The 21006-nt window shown below is 40.7% G+C and overlaps 1 protein-coding gene across 3 annotated transcripts in view; it reads left to right on the top strand.

Annotated features, from left to right (window-relative positions):
- RAB31 (RAB31, member RAS oncogene family) overlaps window positions 1-21006 on the top strand; it is a 129249-nt gene that overhangs the window by 67295 nt on the left and 40948 nt on the right. For all 3 annotated transcript variants that reach the window (XM_077899957.1, XM_077899959.1, XM_077899958.1), the window contains 2 exons: window positions 18686-18757; window positions 19815-19921. In XM_077899957.1, coding sequence (XP_077756083.1) covers window positions 18686-18757; window positions 19815-19921 — 179 coding nt within the window. The remainder of the gene's footprint in view (window positions 1-18685; window positions 18758-19814; window positions 19922-21006) is intronic.

Raw genomic sequence — 21006 nt, 5'->3', positions numbered from 1 at the left:
AAGAGATTAAGTAACTTGCTCAAGACCACACAGCCAATGAGACATAAAGCTGAAATCTGAATCCAGCAGTCTGGGTTCTGAGCTTTGCATTGTAGTTTTGTTCAGCTAGAAAAATCACACAAAAGCCATGCAGCTGACAGTAAAATTATCCAAAATCCCACCACCCAGATATTTCCACTGCTTTTTAAATTGAAGGACAATTGACATGCAATATTAGTTTCAGGTGTACATTGTAGTGATTTAGTATTTTTTTATACGTTATGAAATGATCCCCACAATATGTCTGATTTCCACTATTGACATTAGATGACCATTCTTCTCACAGTGTGTGTTGTAACTTCACATCAGAGGGCTCACAGTTCTTTATAACCAGATGTTTTCACTGGGTAATAACAGTGTTCCTGAGGAGAGATTTCTGTATGATCTAAACAGAATATTTGACATCTCCCTACCTATTCTGATATAATATTCAAGGAATTGACTGCTCTTGATGAAATTTGGTACTCTAAAGTGACTACTGTAGTCTGTAGCTTGCTCCCTGACCACCTCAAAGCAAAATAGCAATAGAAAATTTTTCATATGACCATATTTCTAATTATTCTAATTGCTTTTCCTAAAATTTGGCTATTAGAGGTAATGGACATCTGTGACTATATTGCTATGTCTGTAATTTTATTTTATTTTATTTTATTTTATTTTATTTTATTTTATTTTATTTATTTTATTTTTTATTTTTTTATGTCTGTAATTTTAAAAGCATAGTATTGCATATGTTATTTCATTATGCATATAATATTTATTATATATTATTGTGTTATTGTATCAGTGTTATATGTGTTGTTAATATTATCTATTATTATAATTATTAGTATTCTATGTGCAAGGTCCAATTCCACAGTACTTCAGGGAAGAGGGACTGAATTTTGGATGATAACTTCAGATGGATGCTTTTTAGAATCTAGGTGGGTGGAGAGCATGTGAAAAATGTCTGACAGCCTCTGCAGTCATGGATCCCTCCAACCCATGAAGGCCTGGTTTAGCTATCCTCAGGCCGTGCTTGTCTGGTGTCCCTCTGTGCAATCTCTCATCTTTCCAGTGATGGCAATTTCTCAGTCATTTTGGGAGTTTGTTGCGGATTTGATCGTTCTTGTAATGACGTTGCCTAATGTTGGAGCTAAAAATAAATTCTATGCTGCTGCGTGTGCCTTTTGCTATTTGTTCTGTCTCATTAATTGTTGGAGTCCAGTGTACTTTTTTATCCCTCTTTATCCTTGTAGAAATCGGCTAGTGTTCTCCTTTTTCTTTGTAATTTTAAACAAACTCTCTTTGGATTTATGATTTGATAATATAAAGACATAGATTTCCGTGGCCTCAAAGGGGATAATATGCAGTGTGTGTGTTAATTACTCAGTATTTGTTTATTTGTGGAACTATCAAGCCAAGTGCTGCCTCGTATACACAATATTAATTCTGGACCACATTCGTGGCACAAATTCATACTCTTGAAAAATTACTCTTCCCTCTGTGTGAGCACTGGAAATGTAAAAGGATCTCTCTTTGTGGGAGAGACTATTCATTCTTGATATGCTGTCTTAATTATGCTTTTCATTCAAGCACGTATGATGGACATCTTATGATCTTTTCAATGGCAAATTGTAATCCTTGGACTGCCTCTGTTAAAAATGTTTTAAAATTTAACCACTTCAATCAACCAATTGATTGTTGAATCCAATTTGTTAGAAGCTTAACATTTGCAAAATTTATGCATTCGTTTTTTTTTGCTGCCAAGAGGGGTGTGGAGTGGGCAAGAGTGCCATTGGAGTACCTGTGTTGTAGCGTCACTGTGGGCTTTTGGGGTTTTTTATCCTGTCCTCTTGCAATGAGTTGTGCTGGTTCTGCTTTGTACAGAGCTGTGAATGGAACTCAGCAGTAGGTCAGCAGATGTCTCTGGAAGGTTTTACACAGGAGCTTGAAGTGGTCCCAGGGGAGAGAAAGGAACTTGTCTGTCCAGTTTTGTCTTCCTATCTCCCACTGGTCAGAATTGTCACGGGAAGATGAGACTTCTGTCATAATGTGTCAACACATCCTTCTTTCCCTCTGGGTTTCCTTTTGACTCTCTTCTTTGTTTTCCCAAATAAACTGGGGACTAGAATATCCATGTTATTATTAAAAATGTCTTGAGGTGCCTGGGTGGCTTTGTCAGCTAAGTGGCCGATTCTTGATTTTGGTTCAGATCATTTCAGGATTGTGAAATTGAGTCCTGCGATGGACTTACACTGAGCATGGAGCCTTCTTGGGGTTCTTTCTCTCTCTCTCCCTCTCCCTCTGCCTCTCCCCCCTCTCTTTTTCTCTCCCTCAAAAAAAGTCTCATCATCAGGGATCCCTGGGTGGCGCAGCGGTTTGGCGCCTGCCTTTGGCCCAGGGCGCGATCCTGGAGACCCGGGATCGAATCCCACATCGGGCTCCTGGTGCATGGAGCCTGCTTCTCCCTCTGCCTGTGTCTCTGCCTCTCTCTCTCTCTGTGTGACTATCATAAAATAAATAAAATTAAAAAAAAAAAAGTCTCATCAATAGGAATTATAACCTCCATCTTCTAGATGTGTGCTTCTAAGTCATTCTGGTTTTGTTTTAAAACACAGTTGCAATCCTTAGGATAATTCCATTAAAATATTAGTATCTTAGAAGATTTTGATGCTTATTCTAAGAATCTAACATTAACAGATTTTAGCATCATCTTATTATCTGGTTTCACTTGGGTTGAAGTCAGTATTATGGCTGCCTCTCTGCCCTAGTGCCTCATCATAATGGTTGTATTTGTAAAATTTGGGTTTCAGGGGATCCCTAGGTGGCTCAGCAGTTTAGCGCCACCTTAAACTGCCCAGGGTGTGATCATGGGGTCCCAGGATTGAGTTCCGCGTTGGGCTCCCTGCATGGAGCCTGCTTCTTCCTCTGCCTGTGTCTCTGCCTCTCTGTCTGTGTCTCTCATAAACAAATAAATAAAATCTTAAAAAAAAAAATTTGGGTTTCAAATGTACCACAGTCACAAAATCTGCAAAGGTGAATTAATGGTTCTTTGGTTAAAATAAAAAAGCTCTCCCCTTACTCTACTAATACATCTGAAGTTGAATAGCCTGACTTCTGAAATCAAGCTCATTATTATATACTTTTTAAAGTGAAATTGAAGAACATATATATAGGCTAAAAAAATAGACCTCCCTTCCCAATACTTACTAGAAATTATGGAGCTTTGAACTTAATGGTAAAAATGACATAATTCAAAGATTTGTGTAGGGAATTATATAATTTATTACTACTGTTTTTTTGGGGGGGTATTTTTAAAAATTTGATAGAACACCGAAAATGAAAGAAATGCTAAGAACAAATTGAACATTGTATAGGACTGAGTAAGTCAGTATTATCTAATAAAAGATTGAGCTATTGTAGAATTCTAAATATGATCTTAAATAAACAACACTTTATTTAGAATTTAGAATACTATTATTAATCCTGAAAGTTGACACCTGGCTGTGCCTGTTAATTCTTTTTTTATATCTTTCTATTTAAAAGTACTCTTGTGCTGGGGCGCCTGGGAGGCTCAGTCCATTAAATGTTTGACTCTTGAAATCCGCTCAAGTCTTGATCTCTGAGTTGTTAGTTCAAGCCTCGAGTTGGGCTCCACACCCAGTGGCGTGCGTACTCTTGTACTTATAGAAATGTTACAAAAATATTATGGAGCTTTCTAGCTGAGGTGGCTCTACTTCAAGCTGTGAGGACACAAGGGGGACACTGCTTGCTTGTTCATTCTGGGGTTAGAGAGGCAGCAGCTATCTGAGGAAGCACTCCTTGGGCAATGCAGAAGCACGAGGAGCAAGGCACAGATGCAAGGCCCCTTAACACTAGGGTTAGAATGAGCATATGACACATGACCTACATTCCTTTTGCCAAGGCAAGTCACATGGCTCAGCCCAAAGTCAAAGGATAGAGAGACATGGCCTTTAGAGGAAGTGAGAAAACTACATTGGCATAAACAGGGCATGGATTCATGGAAAGGTGAACAAGTAATTGGTGGCCATAATTTTCTGCCATAGGCTTCTATTGGGTTCTCTTGCTCTGCGTGCTTTGGAGGCTCCATTCATCCAGCCTGGAATTTCTTTTCAGACATCTAGCTCAGTCTTTTTCCATTGAGCTTACTTTTACTCACTTTACGTTTTATCCAAAATGAATTTCTTTTTTTTTTTTAAATAAATGAAATTTTTTTTTAAGATTTTATTTGTTAATTCACAAGAGACAGAGAGAGAGAGAGAGAGAGAAAGGCAGAGACACAGGCAGAGGGAGAAGCAGGCTCCATGCAGGGAGCCTGACGTGGGACTCGATCCCAGGTCTCCAGGATCAGGCCCTGGGCTGAAGGCAGCACTAAACCACTGAGCCACCCGGGCTGCCCCCAAAATGAATTTCCTGTTAAGAAATCTAAAACTGTAGAGATAATGCTTGCCCTCCTGTGGCTTTTAAAATACAGTGGACCTTGAGCAACATGGGGGCTTGGGGGGACTCCCCCACCAGTTGAAAATCCAGGTATAACTTTAGACTCCTCCAAAACTTCACTACTAAAATACCTACTGTATCTACTGTTGACTGGAGGCCTTACTGAGAACATAAACAGGCAATGAACAATATTGTATATGTTACATGTAATGTAATCTTACAATAAAGTCAGCTAAATAAAAGAAAATGTAATTAGAAACTCATAACAGAAAATGCATTTACAGTCCTGTACTTTAAAAAAAATCTGTGGACTTGTATAGTTCAAACTTATGTTGTTCAAGGGTCAACTGTATATTCATTATTTCCTGGTACTTGAGATGGTCCCTCCCTGTGTTTCTGGAAAGAGCCCAGTGAAGGTAGCTGTGATGTGTGATGTGAAATTCTCTATTTACCTGTTCCTTGATAGGGGAACTCTTTTCCTGTCCACTCCCTCACCCATTCTAGACTTGCTCAAAGTTCCAGTTTCATAAGCTTCTTATTTTCATTCTCTGGTTCACTTTGGAAGCAGCTGAGCCATGCTTTCATCTTTTTTGGAAATCCCATCCTGGAGTTTTAGTGGTTGGAAATAAAATTAACTGATAAACACCTTTGTCTGCATTTGTTTCTGCATGGATTATCATCATGTAGAGTATTACCTCTCTTTTTTAAAGACAGCTTAATTGAGGGGCACCTGGGTGACTCAATTGCTTAATCCTCTGCCCAGGTCATGATGCTCAGGTCATGATCCCAGGGTCCTGGGATCCCAGGGTCCTGGGACTCACATCAGACTGCCTGCTCAGTGGGGATCCTGCTTCTCCTGCTCCTTGCTACTTATGCTATCTCACTCTCTCTCTCAAATAAATAAATAAAATCTTTTTTAAAAACCCAACTTTATTGAGATATAATTCACAGACCATATAATTTACTCATTTAAAGTGTACAGTTCAGTGGACGCTAGTATATTAAGATTGGGCAACTGTTGCCACAATTAATTTTAAACCCATTAACAGTCATTCTCTATTTCATCCCAAGTCTCCCAGCCCTTGGCTGCATTCTGCCTCTAGATTTGCTTCATCTGGACATTTCATATAAAGAGAATCATACAATCTGTGTGTTTTTGTGACTGGCTTCTTTCACTTAGCATCATATTCTCAATGTTCATCCACATTGTAACTTGAATCAGTGCTTCCTTCTTTTTCATGACTGACTGATACTCCATTGTATGGATGTACTACATTCTGTTTATCCATTCCACATTTTTGGCTGTTATGAGTAATGCCTCTTTAAGCATTCATGTACAAGTTTTCATGTAGATAGTTTTGTTTGTTTAATCTCTTGGGAATATATCTAGGCCTGAGATTGGTGGGTCCTATGGTAACTCTATGTTTAGCATTTTGAGGACCCACCAAAACTTCTCCAAAGTGGCTATCCCATTTTATATTCCTCTTTTGTTTTCCATTTTATATTCCTATAAACAATGTATGAAGTTCCACATTCCTACCAACATTGGTCTTTGCCAAACTCAGGGTTACAAAGATCTACTCTTATATGTTCTTCTAAGAGTTTTAGAGTTTTAGTTCTTATCTTTAGCTCTATGTTCCATTTGTTGTTAATTTTTGCATATCTTATAAGGAAAAGATTCAACTTTACTTTCTGTATGTTGCTATTAAACTAAATCAGTTGTCTCAGTACAACTTATTGAAAAGACTATTCTTTGTGCAATTGGTTTTCTCGGCACCTTTGTTAATATAATCAGTTGACCACAAATGTGCGGGTTTGATTCTGGACTCAGCTCTCTTTCTTTGATCTGTTTTACCTTTTGCCAATATCACATTGCCCTGATTGCTGTAGTTTTTTAAGCAAGTTTTTAAACTAGGAAGTATGAGTCCTCCAACTTTCTCCTTTTTCAAGGTTGTTTTGGTTATTCCACATCCCTTGTATTTACACAGAAATTTTAGGATCAGCTTGTACAGTTTTGCAAAAACCTTGCCTGTATTTAATTGATAGGGTTTGTGTTAAATCTGTAGATAACTTTGAGGTTACCCACTCCTTAAACCTTTAACTTATAAGTGGTAAGTAAGTTGCAAACTGTTTTTTATCACTAATTGTGGATTAGAAATGCAGCCTTGAGCTCATAATGGTATTTGAAAAAATTCTGAATAAAATATTAAATCTTTGAAATATTAAAATGTGTTCCCCAGAATAAATTAATATAGAACTATAAATAAGGTTATATTTGTGAAGTGATCACTTACAATTTACCAAACTATTACTAGATTTGAAATGTATGATACTTGACTAAATTATGTGTTTAAAAGAAGGAACCTGCCTTCAAAATAATATTAGTTGCAGCTGATTTAGTTTTTTCAGCAATATTATCTAACCCGGGACCAGACTTTATTTCCTTAATGCACAGTATTCAGGAAAGCGTGATAATATTCGGAAACCTGTTGATACAAAGGCTTTCAGTGACTCTCCTAGTGAGTGTACAAACTTGTCTCCCCCCCCTCCCTGCCCCTCAATTTTGAGATATTTCAGGCACTCCAGGAAAGAAGAAAATGACAGTATAATATTTACAGCACCCAGATTTGTTTACTCTTTACTTGTTCCTTCTGTCAGAGGTTTTCCTGGAAGCAAGGTCCCCGAAGAAGGCACAGTCCCGCTGGGGCCCTAGGAGCTGACAGGTTAGCCTGCGGTGTAGCCCGTGCAGCCGTGCTGCTTGCTCCCCTCCGGCTTACGTTTGCAAGCGCCTACCACGCTCCTACAGTGGGAACGGTTAGGCCACAGGATGACATGTGCAGAGGCAGCTGAGGGGCAGCCAGGCAGGGCTGGGGCCCAAACGCCGGGTCTCAGCGGGTCCCGGGAAAAGAGAAGGGAAGGAGGCAGCAAATAGCTGAGGTCAAGCTCCGGATGGACAAATAGCAAAAGAAACTTGTTTGCTTTCTTTCTGTCTTTCCTTGGGGCCCTGGACTCCGCAGTCAAGAAAGTGGTTCTCTTTTCATAGACCATGGCTCAAGTCAGAGGAAATTTTGACCTTTGGGAGTCCTTGAAGAATGGGGCCTCTTAGAAGCCCAGAATGAGCTGCTCTTTGTTTTCTCCTGGGCTTGCTGTGCAGCGGCTGGAAATACAGGCCCAGCTCCACGCGGCCTCGGCAGCTAGCACCCGCAGGGAAATTGCTTCACCCCAGTGCACCTTTCCCACACCCACGAGAGATCAACTCTCCTAGGACTTTACCTCTGGTGGAAGAGCGTCGGGACCTGGTTTTGGCTGTCCTTCCCCGCCTATCACAAGAGATCAGTGCTTTGAATCAGTACAGATCACTATCCTGATAAGGGAAATACTCCTCCTCTCCCCTCCACTCCCCTAAAACTCCCTCAAAAGGAATACGGAGACACAGCAGAAGCTTACAAATCCCGTAGATGCTGTGGAAAATGAGGTAAAGGGCTACTGCTATCCATAGGGCTGGGCCACGTCACCTCCGTTTAGAAGGAGCCTTGGCAATCACTTGATTTAAAAGTGGTACAGCAGGGGCACCTGCGTGGCTCAGTGGGTCAAGTGTCTGCCTTTGTCTGGGGTCGTGATCTCAGGGTCCTGGGATCGAGTCCTGCGTCGGGCTCCCTGCCCAGGGGGGAGCCTGCTTCTCCTTCTCCCTCTGCTGCTCCCCTGCTTGTGCTCTCTCCCTGTATCAGATAAATAAAATCCTAAAGAAATGAATAAATAAATAAAAGCGGTACAGCTGAAGAGGTCCAGGGATATTTCAAAAATATTAAAAAACAAAACAAAACAAAACAAAAAACCGCTCAGCGGTTTAGGGCCGCCTTCAGCCCAGGGTGTGATCCTGGAGTCCCAGGATCGAGTCCCACATCGGGCTCCCTGCATGGAGCCTGCTTCTCCCTCTGCCTGTGTCTCTGCCTCTCTCTCTCTCTCTCTGTGTGTGTCTCTCATGGATAAATAAATAAAATCTTAAAAAAAAAATTGGTGACGGAAGCTGCAAGGAAAGTGTGACTGTGGCGTTGGAGGAGGGCCCTGCCGTCCATGGTGGCAGCGTGAGGGGGCTGGAGTACCTCTGCTGGCACACCTGGCACCAGGGGTGGCCCACATGGGGGCGGGGGCATCATTTAGGACTTGAGATGTAGGAGAGAAAGACAAGGGATGTGTTTGCATTTTAAAATAAATGGAATGAGATTCAATGAAGTGGCCACACAGTATAGTGAAGATAAAGCCGGGCAAAGGGGCGACTTGGGTTGGATGAGCAGAGGTTCCCTGGTGGGACCATTTCAAGAAGCAGCATTTGCCTTGGCCTGTAAGTGGGCTGGATAAGCCTGTGTTTACCGACCCTCCAATCGGGACAAAATTTGGATATCATATTATTATGGTTGAAGAGAGAAAATAAAATGGTATGAAAGACTGAAAAATAAATAAATACAATAAATGTAGCAAGTCCGCAGGGAGACTCCCAGCACCCGAGCCTGCGGCCAGTGGCCAGAGCGACAGGAAGGGAGGCGGGAGGTGGACAAGAACAGCAGAGAGGGAGTGTGGAGCCTCAAGCCTCGCAAGGTGAGGATGCGCAGCCCCCTTCTGTCACTGCAGACCCCAGCGTTGTCCTTTGCTCCCGGTGGCCGGGCTCCCTGCTCCCGGGCTGCCCTGCCCACGTTCCAGGCGTGTTCCGGGCCGGGTGGCCACGCCGCTGCAGGAAGACATTTCTCGAGTCAGGGAACGATGTTCCACGGGGCTGGACTTTGGTCTGGGAGGCCCTGAATGGCTTCTAATTGCACAGCATTGTCTGTGCCTCCGGGGTTGGAGACAGTCGGGGGCAGAGGCTGCAGGCAGCCCTGAGGACCGGACGGCCCGGTTGCGCCCAGGAGGAACCTAACAAGCACTTTGGTCATGTTTTCTCTCCTCTCGCCTCCCCTGGCCTCCTCTCCACTCCCACTTCTCTTTCCCCTCCCTTTTCACTTTTGTGCACCTAATTTCCTAAATCTGGTTGAAGTACAAACCAAAGGGCCTACCAAGCCTGTGGATGTCATTTGTGACAAGGAAATTGGGCACATGGTCATCACTGAGTAACAGAAGAGCGTGCTCCCGAGGAGGCGCAGAGGGACATGTCTCTGCAGGAACAGCTCGAGTGTCCTCAGAACGCAGAGCTCGCTGTTTGGAGACATTTCTATCCAGAGCAGCCCCCTTGAAAATGTAGCCTGACCCCACCCTCCTTCTTCACCTTCTAGTTGTTTCCTAGGGGCACTGTAACAGATTACCTCATGTTTAGTAGTTCAAAACAGCACAAGCTCACTCATGCACAGTTCTGAAAGTCAGAAGTCGGAAAAGAACTTACCAGGCCAATACCAAGGCATAGGCAGGGCTGCTGGACAGTGTATCATGCAGGGTAATCTTCCCATCTCAAGGTCAGCCGGTCAACAATCTTAGTTCCATTAGGACTCAATGCCCCCTTGCCATGTACCATAATGTAGTCACAGGTCCCAGGGATTAAGATGGGGATATCTTTGGGGCTGTTATTCTCTCTGCCAACTCCTTAGAACATACCTGTTATGTACCAAGTGTTGAAGGAGTGAAAACATTTAGTATAAGCCCATATCTGCATTACATCAACTCATGCAATGTTTCACGCAGAGAAGCAACTGAGAAATGGGAAGATCATGGAATTTGGAGTCAGAAGATCTGTGTTCAAGGTCTGGTGACACCATTTAAGAGCTGTGTGTCTGTGGGCAATTTACTTAACCATTCTGAGCCTTTTTTTCTCATCTGTAAAATGGGAACAAGCTTACCTGGTTAACCTGCCTTCACAGGGTTATTGATTCATCACATGTGTTGTGTTGTTACATATTTGTTGAGTCCCTGCTATGATCCAGATAAGGGGTCAGGAGAGGTTCTCAGAGGAGGTGGCAGTTGAAGACATGTATGACATGTGTGAGTGAGGGTCTAGGCTGGGGAAGGCATGTAGGATGACCTTCAGGGCTCCATGTGGCTGCATGTTCGGAGAGCAGGGAGGAGGCCAGGGCCTGGAGAGAGAGAGAGGGAGGAAGACTGTGTGCCTGAGTGACACCACAGGACAGAGTTCAGATTTATGCTTAGTAAGTTAGAATGATTTTGAAAAAACACCACCCTTTGACTTTGTTGGAAGAAAAAAACCACTGTGCTCTAGGGCTAACATAATATGACGTCAAGTATTTGCTTCAGAAGATTCCAACGTAAGGGGTGAGGTGGGAGGGGAGGTGGAAACATTCCAGGGGTCATGTGTTCAGGCTGATCTTGAGGCTAGGGAATGAGAGAATGGAAGCACAGTGTACCAGGCTCTCTTCTTGTGCGTATGGTTGAAAATTTCCACAATTAAAAAGTCAAAAATAGATTTGATGGTATATGTAAATGACATAACTCAGAAGTTAAAAACAGAATCCCTCTGGCTGCTGTGTGGCCAGTGTGGAGGCCACTGCAGTATCCAAATACTCCAGTAGAAACTTCCAGATAACCAGTCAAGGAAAGATGGGTCTGCAGGCTGCACTAGGTGAACTCAGCACAGAGGCCTGGGTGCCTGGTGCTTTTGGGGGTGAATGAAACCACATGCCTGCAAGTGTGTCTTGTGTGGATCTGATCTCTTCTTACCAAGGTGCTGTCACAGACTTGGGAAGCTCCTCATGGGTGCCCAGCAAGGCAGGCTTTCCTTCGGGTACCATGTTGGCAGGACTGCAGGATGGGTAACACTGCCAGGGAGCGCGGGGTCAGGCCCTGCTCTGGGGCCCATGGGCCAAGGTCTGTCCTGCTCCAGGTGATATTTGCTTGCTGTCCCATTCTGCAGGGAGACTTCTCTCGAAGAGGGGTGTTTATCGTGAACAGGAGGGCTGTATACAGATGGGAAAACTCAGAGCAACCTGAGCAGAGTACAGAGGGAAAGGGAGCCATGACCAAACCTCATGGCATTTCCTTTAAATGAATGGTGGCTGTGTGGGATGAGAAATGCAGAGAACTTAAGGACGGGGTGGGGCAGAGTTGTGGACTTTTAGGAAATTCCATTGGTTTGCTAACAGATAGGAATTAGAGTTGAGGTTCTCTGTAGTTGGGTATTACATGGGTGGGAAAAAATGTACTTCTACATCATTTCAAAACCTTGACTTCTGTCTTATGCATTATTCTAAGGATCAGAATATGCCAGTTCATTACCTTGTCTTTTACAAAAACACTAACCCATGCCCTACTCTCCAACCCCCCCTTTTTTTGTAGAAAGATGTTTGGATTTGTGTTGTATCATTGTCTACTAAAGAAGGTTTGCACCTTACCTTGTCAAAAAGGAGGCAAACAGAGATCAGGTTACTTCTAAAACCCAGCTTCCTCCTGATATGTTTGCTTCAATGCCCTGATCCCTGAATGCCAAGGAAGCTCTTTGACTTTAATTGGCAAATTGAAAGAAAGAAGAAAGAAGGGGGGTGGGAATCCCCTTTCATTGTAAAAGTAGTGTGTCCTATTAAAATTAAAGAAAAGTCTGGACATATTACCAGTAGTGGTCTGCCTATGATGGCATTATTCAGAAATAACTACTGTTAATAGTCTGCCTTATAGTTTCCCAGCCCTTTTTCTATTCAGCTTTACTTACTATTGGATTTTAGGACATCTGAGTGGGCATATTATATAGGCCTTCTGCTTTTCTGTGGAAAGAGAGGGTCTGTGTAAAAATCAGAAATGTTCTTCTGAATGGCACAGAAAGAACAGTCAGTAATGGTTTTTCCATTCAGCTTTTGCCAGCTGAGAATGTTGGGAATGTCAGGAATTTTCCTCTACCACTTCCCTCTTTGTTTGAATCCTAATGAACCACGGGATATGTTTTGGTTTCTGCCCTTGACTGTCCATGGCCTCAGGGTTCTGTGGGATGGTGAGAATTTCTGATTGTGTGCTGGGATCAGAGACCGACCAGCATTGGCTCCCTGGTTGCATCGAAGTGACTCACCAGGGACAGTGTCCTCTGAAAATCATAGCACATAACCAATCCCTACAAGTTCCTGGACTTGATGCAAGAGCCGTCTGGTTTGGATAATTCTCGTCTGGGGGACAGAGCCCAGCTGGAGCCTGTCCTTGTTTGGAAACTTTATGTGTTTTCCACTACTGCTCATTCTTGACATGCAGAATTCTTGCTGCTATGGAATTTATGATTCCACAAACCTGCATTTAAGGAATTTTTCCTGAAGCAGACTGGGTGGTCTGGAGGATTAGGATATTTCCTGGAATAATACTTTCCACTGTGTGCTGACTAGTGTGTGCATGCACACATGAATGGGGTGGTGTGGGAAGGGAAGAAAGGTTTGTGTTGTAGGTAATGCACTTGGAAGAATCAAGAGCAGGGCAAAGGAAGGAGGTTCTATCCAGAGTCTGTCGTACCTTGGGCATGAGGATCATCACAGAGCTAGAAAAACCTTAGTTATCACCACTGACTCCACCCTCACTGCTAACTGACATGAAAATATTGAGGTTCAGAGCCAGTGGTCAAGAAAGAATTCTTGGGGCATCTTCAGTGCAAGCAGGGTGGTTTTATTAAAACATGAGGACAGGACCCGAGTTTCAGAAAGAGCTGCACTGGGGTCATGAGAAATGGCTGTTTATATACTTTCAAGTTAGGAGGGGGTTAGGGATAGCATAAGTCTCTGAGGAATTTGGAAGCAAGGTTTCCAGGACCTTGAGGGGCTTAGCCGTTGTTGGGAAAAGGCCATTTACACTATCTAGTAAAATCTTAGTCATGAGACCCTTCAGATGTCTATCTTGGAAGGATGATTGCTAACATATATCTTGGGCGAGGGGGGTTGAGACAAAGAAAGTTTCCAAAGGAATTTTTATTTTTATTATTTTTGAAGATTTTATTTATTTATTCATGAGGGACACAGAGAAGCAGAGACATAGGCAGGCAGAGAAGCAGGCTCCCTGCAGGGAGCCTGATGTAGGACTTGATCCCAGGACCCGGGGATCATGACCTGAGCCAAAGGCAGATGCTCAAGCACTAGGCCACCCAGATGCCCCCAAAGAAATTTTTATGTTAGAGGAGACTTACAGATTCCTGGAGTTTGAGCTAATATTAAGCTAAAGTATTAATTAACATGGAGACAGTTGAGTTCCTAGAGGAGAGTCACTCTGCCTGTCTCAAGGACTTGTCAATGGACTGTAAATTGTAAGGAAATTGATTTTTTTTTCTTTTGCTTTTGTTTCCCACACCGCTACCCACATTTTACCAGAATAGAGCCAGGCATGGATATCTAGACTCCCTTTGAGTCTAGATCTCTTCATACTTTGCCTTCAATGTGAATTCTGAGCATACTAGGTCTCAAGATGTTAATAAATATTACTTGAAAAAAGGCTAAAAAAAATTGAGTAGTCTAAGTTAAAATTGAAACAAATAGTTTTCTTTACTACAGAAATTTTCAGAGCCTTCAATGTACTAATAATACTTTGTAAATCTCTAGAAGATCATTATTACATATAGCATTTCTGAAACCTACTTGGCCAAGAAACCTTTTTTCCAAAAATCACCTCATGAGCCCAGGGTTCTGTAGAAGACCCTTGGGAAGTACCAGACTGCTCCACTTGTCTCTTTTGCCATCTCATATATTTTTCAGAAATGAGAGTTTCACTGCTGCCCAGCAGTCCATTGTATGGCTAAGGGCAGAGTATGAAGAGATCTAGACTCAGAGGGAGTCTAGACAAATTTATGTTTCTGGCCCCTGATGGCTAGACATTGAAGTGTGTTCCAGTTTTTCAGCATTACTGGTATTCTGGAGTGAATTCTGGTTCCCTTGTGACCATCTTGGATCATTCCCTTCAGATGTGCAATTGTTGAATCAGTGTGTGAACATTTTCAAGACTCTTGATATTCATTGTTCGATTGCTTTCCAGAAAGGTTATGCCCGCTTATCCTTCTCCCAGTTGCTGGAAGTGAGCACAGGGTTAGCATCTATCTGTAAAAGCTGAGAAATCTGAGAAGGTTGAAGAAGACCATTCCCTTCTCTTTTATTCTGTAGATGATGCAACAATTAAAAAACACAAAGTCACCCACAATAAGGACATTTCTTTTGAGAGTTAGATTGACTTTTCACAATTCCCTGTGCTTCTTCTAAATAATTAAATGCCACTTGAGAGTTATCTGAGCACTTTAATTTGGTATTCTAGATATTTTGCTGGATAGTTAGGGAAGAAGGGATTTTGAATTGGCGTCTGTCTTGCTAATTTTCAAAGAACTCGTTAAGGTGAGAGTTAAAAATTATAGCAACCTCCTGTGATTATGAAACTGTATTTCTAAAAGAATCTTTTATGTGAGTGTTTTCATCAGTCTTAATTTGGGCTCAACGGAAATTGAATTATGTCATGTTGAGTATTAAAGCCAATTGTGGTGCTTTTGTTTTTATATTTGTATGGGGAAGAGTATATACATTGTAGGCTAGAAGTGGTTTATCTTTTTGTCTTCCACTAATATTATCCTTTGGTCAATACATTATTGGGTTTTGGAACTGAGACTTGAACTTTTAACTCATTAAAACCCCCAAGTCCCCGGCACTAAAGTCATTTAAGTAGCTTCACCAACAGATTTATTTCAAAATGATTCCATTTGGAGGAAGGAAAGAACAAGTAATGCATTATATACAAAGATCTATTCAATAATTCATGAGACCTGCACACTAGTGACCATTTCAGATTCAGTTGGTGGTATCAGAGCTGAAAATGAACTCTGTCTTAAGAAGATGCCCACAGTTTGCTCATCTCTGTGCTTAAGTTCACAAATATCTTGATATTTGAAATATAAATTTTATACCTACATGGTGTTGTTTAATGTGGACCTTTCTTATATAGAAGCTATTTCGAAAAAAAAAAGGCATTTTATATAGTTGGGCTAAAGGACACTTTATATGCATTCCCTACCCTTAGCAAAGCAGGAATGTTTCAAAAATACATTGTTTTTTCCTCCATTTGGGCAGGAATTCTGATTTTATTTTCTATACCGGGGAATGGATTTCCAAAGGATGGATTGAAAATAGATTTATTGATGCCTGACAATTACAACAAACGCACAGTGTTGGGCAGTGGAGATGAAAGGCATGGGTGGTAAATGGCCCGCTGTCCTCCAGTGACTCCTGGCAAGTGGCCAAGGCTGTCAGCTGGGAACTCCTGGGTTCATCCTGAGCTCTATCCAACACATTCCCTTTTCTAAAAAACCACAGAGGCACCAGAGCAATTTCTGTCCAGGGTGAGGCTTGCACAGGGGCTGGGGAGGTGAGAAAGAGCCTGCCTCCTTCCACACTCCTGAGAGTGCCACACTAACTCTCTTCAGTGCATTAAGAGGGAAATCTCAGGAACTGATGTGCTTCATATCCCCAAATAGGATCATTTCCCTTTGGCAGGTCTTTATTCAGTGATAAGTATTGTGTGGGAAATAAACATGAATGAGCAAGGGTTTTGTTGTTCACTGGAAAAGCTTCAGGATTGATCCTTCCTTCCCTCCCTGCTCCTTATCTTACTCTCCAATAAAAATTACTGCTTTTTCTTTTTAAACTTAAAAGGCGATTTTCTTTTTTAAAAAATCATTGTAAACATTTATGCTATGCATAATGCTATGCAGACTCTTTTAAGAAAAATGTACAAATCACTGGAAATCCCATTTAACATTTTGAGAAACATTGTTATAGCTGTACACATAGATTTACCCACTCACATTTTATCCTAAATTGTAGCATGCTCCATAGGCTGCTTTGAGACTTTTTTTTATTCCTTTAACAGTATGTAATCTTTTCCTATAAATAAAAATCTTCACCATCATTTCAGTTATTTCAGAATATGCCATTATACGCAGATACCATTAATGGATTCTGTATGGTGAGCCATTAGTTTTCAAATATTTGCTCCCATGTATAACATAGGGATGAGTATCTTTGTATGTGATGATCACTCCAGTATATGTTCCTGTAGGTGAAATTACTGGGTCAAACAATATGCACATTTTAACTTTTGGTATATATCATCCACAATGGCTTTTAAAGAAAGTATCTCTTTTTTTAAAAATAAAAATAATATATTGGGGTGCCTGGGTGGCTCAGTCTACCTTTGGTTCAGGTCATGATCCCAGGGCACTGAGATCAAGCCCCGTGTGGGGCTCTGTGCTCAGTGGGGAGCCCTACTTCTTCCTCTACCACTCTCACTCCCCCTGCTCTCGCTCTCTCTCAAATGAATAAATAAGATCTTTAAAAAATTATATATTTAAGTTATACAACACAATGATTTGATGTACATAGACATAGTGAAATTATTACTATTGTCAAACTAGTTAACATATCTTCTCACATATTTTGTAAGTGATGAGAGCACCTAAAATCTACTCTTCTGGCAAATTCCCAGATGCAATACAATATAATTAACCACAGTCATCATGCTGTGCATTCTATTTCTAGAACTTATTCATCCCATATAACTGCAACTTTGTACCTTTTCACCAACTTCCCAATTCTCTCCCATACCCACTCCTGGTAACTACCCTTCTTCTCTCTGCTTCTGTGTATTTGACTTTTTAAGATCCCATATATAAGTGAGATCATGCAGTTTTTTTCTTTCTACTTCTGGCTTATTTCACTTGGCATGATATATTTTAGACTCATTCATGTTGTTGCAAATGGCAGGATTTCCTTTTAAAATGCTGGATAATATCCCCTTGTGTATGTACATACACCACATTTTCTTTATTCATTCAGTCAGTAGGCACTAAGGTTGTTTCCATATCTTGTGCATTGTGAGTAATGCTGCAATGAATATGGAAATACAGAGATCTCTTCGAGGTATTTGATTTTATTTCTTTCAGGTATATACCCAAAAGGGGAATTGCTGGATCATATAGTTATGTGTTTTTTGTGTACCTTTCATAGTCCTGTCTATAGTGGCTGCACCCACTTATATTCCCAAAGGTGCATCGGGGGTCCCTTTTCTCCGCATCCTCACCATTACTTGTTGTCTTTTGTCTTTTTGATAGCAGGCATCCTAACAGTTGTGATATATCATTGTAATTCTGACTTGCATTTCCCTGAAGATAAGTGATGTTGAGAGTCTTTTCATAGGAAGGTCTTTTTCTTTTTTTTCAAAGATTTTATTTATTTATTTGAGAGAGGGAGAAAGCACAAGCAGGGCAGAGGGGGAGAGGGAAAGGGAGAGGGAGACTTCATGCTGAGCAGGGAGGCCAACTCAGTGCTCAGATCCCAGGATCCTGACATCATGACCTGAGCCCAAGACGGATGCTTAACCCACTGAGCTACCCAGATGCCCCAAGAAGGTCTAAAATACATTCCCATGTAACATATGAGAGTGGTCCCCTGCCCAAATCCAAACTAACAATGAATATAATAAATCTTCTTAATACTGAATAAATTAACACATGCCTCTTCATGCTTTTATTTTAATTTCTTTTGCTGTAATTGAATTTTTAAAATACTTATTGGCAATTTATGTCTCTTCCTTGGAGACTTATCTGTGTATATCCTTTGTCCATTTTTCTGTTGAGCTGTCTATGACTACTCAGCTTTCAAAGATCTATTCTTCAGAAAGTACATAGAATCTGTGCAGTATCCTCAGCATAATTATCTATCCTGTTTTGGGAGAAAGAATTCTAGTGACCAACGAGTCTTGCTTTGCTCACATTTTTGAACAGAGCTTGTGTGTGTCACCGTGTGCCTTTGAGGGACAGCAGCCGTGCAGGCTGAGGGCGGGTTGTGGAGGTGCCCTTGCTCAGTGTTCCTCATTAAGGACACGGTGAGGGTCTTGTGACCTGTGCCAGTCTCCTCTTTTCCTCCACTTGGCAAGCATCTTTTTCTTACCACTGAGTAAGTCTAATGAGATTGCCCTGGGTCAGTCATATTAGATAAGTAATGAGCAGTAGAGAAAAAAAAATTCATAGAACAGGAACATTTAAAATAAAGTTTATTTTTGGCCTTAGCCCAAAAGTGAATTTCATGGTCTATAAGCCACAAGCACATGTGCAGTCAAGGAGGAGAATTTATTGCTTAATATGGCTCCTGGGGAAAATACTAGGGGAAATTCAGGGATTCTATAAGGCTAATATAGGATGAAAATTTTATATTTAATTTGGGGTTGCATAAAATGTGTTGATTTTGGCCTAAAAATATTCATTGTTCTTAAACAGTTTCATTCACTGGCTCCCATGTACTACCGTGGATCTGCTGCAGCTGTCATAGTATATGATATTACCAAACAGGTAAGAATGCCCCCTTTAAAATTTAGATGCTATTTATGTTGATTCTCTGCCTTAGAAAGACCAAAGCAGAGACTTCACTGCGTGAGTCTTGCCAGTAGCCTGGAATGAGATTTCATAGCATGGTAGCCAGGGATATGCAGCACCATATATTGAATTTATTCACCTATATGTAATGCAACATTTCAAATTTATTAGCCAAATTAAATGAACAACAATGATTTTTTTTTTTAATTGCCACTACTGCTCTCCAGAATGTCAACTTTTTAGGAAGGGGAGAATTATTTTTAAGTTCTGCATGTTTTATAATTAGAGAATACTTTCTATTAGTGTTTCAATCACACTACTTAAAATGTCAAGGATAATGTTTATGTATGTGTAGTGTATTTGCATATATATAGTATACCATATTTAAAGTATACTTTATCATGTTGAGGATCTAGGATATCCATCAAGTAACTGCAGTGGTTTGCAGACTGGTTTTTTCCACTCCTGGAATTCTGACTCAGCCCACAGGACTGCTGGTTTAATGATCCATCACTGTTGTCAACCATGAGTTCCTGACCATTTCTACCTAAAAACCTAGTGTTTACCTTGACTGGTTTGCTGCAGGACGATTGTGAGTGAAGGGCAAAAAGGAGAACACGATGAGAGGAAGAGAGCATGAGAGAGAGAGAGAGAGAGAGAGAGAATGTATAGATGTATTCTTTCTCTTTCTGTCGTGAAATAAGCATGAACATATCTGGTCCTACGACTTAAGTCTTTTTCATGTTGCGTCAAGGCTATCATTTTAAATTAATGGCATTTATAGAAGAAAATTACTAGTATGATTTTCTTCATCAAGTTTCAGTTTTAGAAAAGGAAACTTTTATAGGCCATTTAGGTGTAACAGCTAATATGAAGTTTTGTGCCAAGATAGGGGCTGGATGTTAACATATTCACATACGTTTGCTAAAAATATTTTTCTCTGATAAATTGAGTTAGGTTTATATTTCTACTTGGTAAAATACTGTGTTGATGAGACTTTCCAATGACTAATTTATTTACATTTTGGGTTTAGGATTCATTTCATACCCTGAAGAAATGGGTGAAAGAACTGAAGGAGCACGGTCCAGAAAACATTGTAATGGCTATTGCTGGAAACAAGTGTGATCTCTCAGATATTAGGTAAGATGCATTAAAAAAATTTTTTTGTGTAGTGAATATCCTTCATCTCTGAATGTCTACATGTAAAAAGCTGTCATGCCTGTGTTGTTAAGTCTGTTCTCAGAATAATGATTTAATAGATAGTCATTCACTTGTGGTCCAGGTAGTATTTGTTCAACCAGAGTAGAATTAAGGAAAAATAATATGGAAATGCAAATTGGATGGATCACCTAGAAGTGGATACTAAAACCAAATTGCACATTTACATCTCTGACTCTAGAGGTCTTTGGGCTAAATGCTTTTATTATTTTTGTTGTTACTTTTTAAAAATTTTATTGACATTATTTCAACTGGCCATTTTAATAAGACTTTCAAATGGTAAATAGAGTTAGAATTCATAATATTTCCCATAGCATCCATGTTTATTTTAGTTCTAACTTTAACTTAAGGTTATAGTCGGGTCTATATAATCTCACTGTTTTCTTCTAGGATCTGAAGGTGATGTGTCATATAGAAACACTGGTTTCCTTCAGAGACACTGGTTGGGTGACCTTGCTTTACTTAGAGCAAAGTTTGCAGGGATCCAGTCCACAGGGACTAGAGATTTGATGAGAGCTTTATGCAGCCTGATAAGCTAGCTATTTTTACCAAATAAAAATGCAATAAGAAAGAAATAGTGAATTTGCATCATCTCCATCTCGCTGGCTATTTAACTCTCTGCAATTCCAGTCATTGGTCTTCATAAAACAGCAATGTCATGCTCAGGTTTTGCTCATCCAAGTACGATTAAGCAGAAGTTTGATAAACAATGGAAATAAATCTTGCAAAAGCTCTTAACATGGCCTTTGACAAATTGCTCTGTTTTTTCAGGATTTCAAAAGCTTTGTATCATGTTGCATTGGGTTGGTTTATAATAACAGCCATAAACACCACTTAATTATTTGTTTTTCTGGGGGCTGGACAAATCTTTAAACTCCCTAGACTAAAAAAAAAAAAAAAAACAAAAAAAAAACAAAACTCCCTAGACTTAGTTCAGATCTCTACATTCTTTACTGTACTTTACTGAAATAGTTTTATACATTTTTTTTTTTTTTTTTTTTTTTTTT

Source organism: Canis aureus, chromosome 6, assembly GCF_053574225.1.
Source record: "Canis aureus isolate CA01 chromosome 6, VMU_Caureus_v.1.0, whole genome shotgun sequence".
Taxonomy (NCBI): domain Eukaryota; kingdom Metazoa; phylum Chordata; class Mammalia; order Carnivora; family Canidae; genus Canis; species Canis aureus.
Note: the sequence above shows the minus strand (reverse complement) of the source record. Positions and strands in the feature narration are given on the sequence as shown.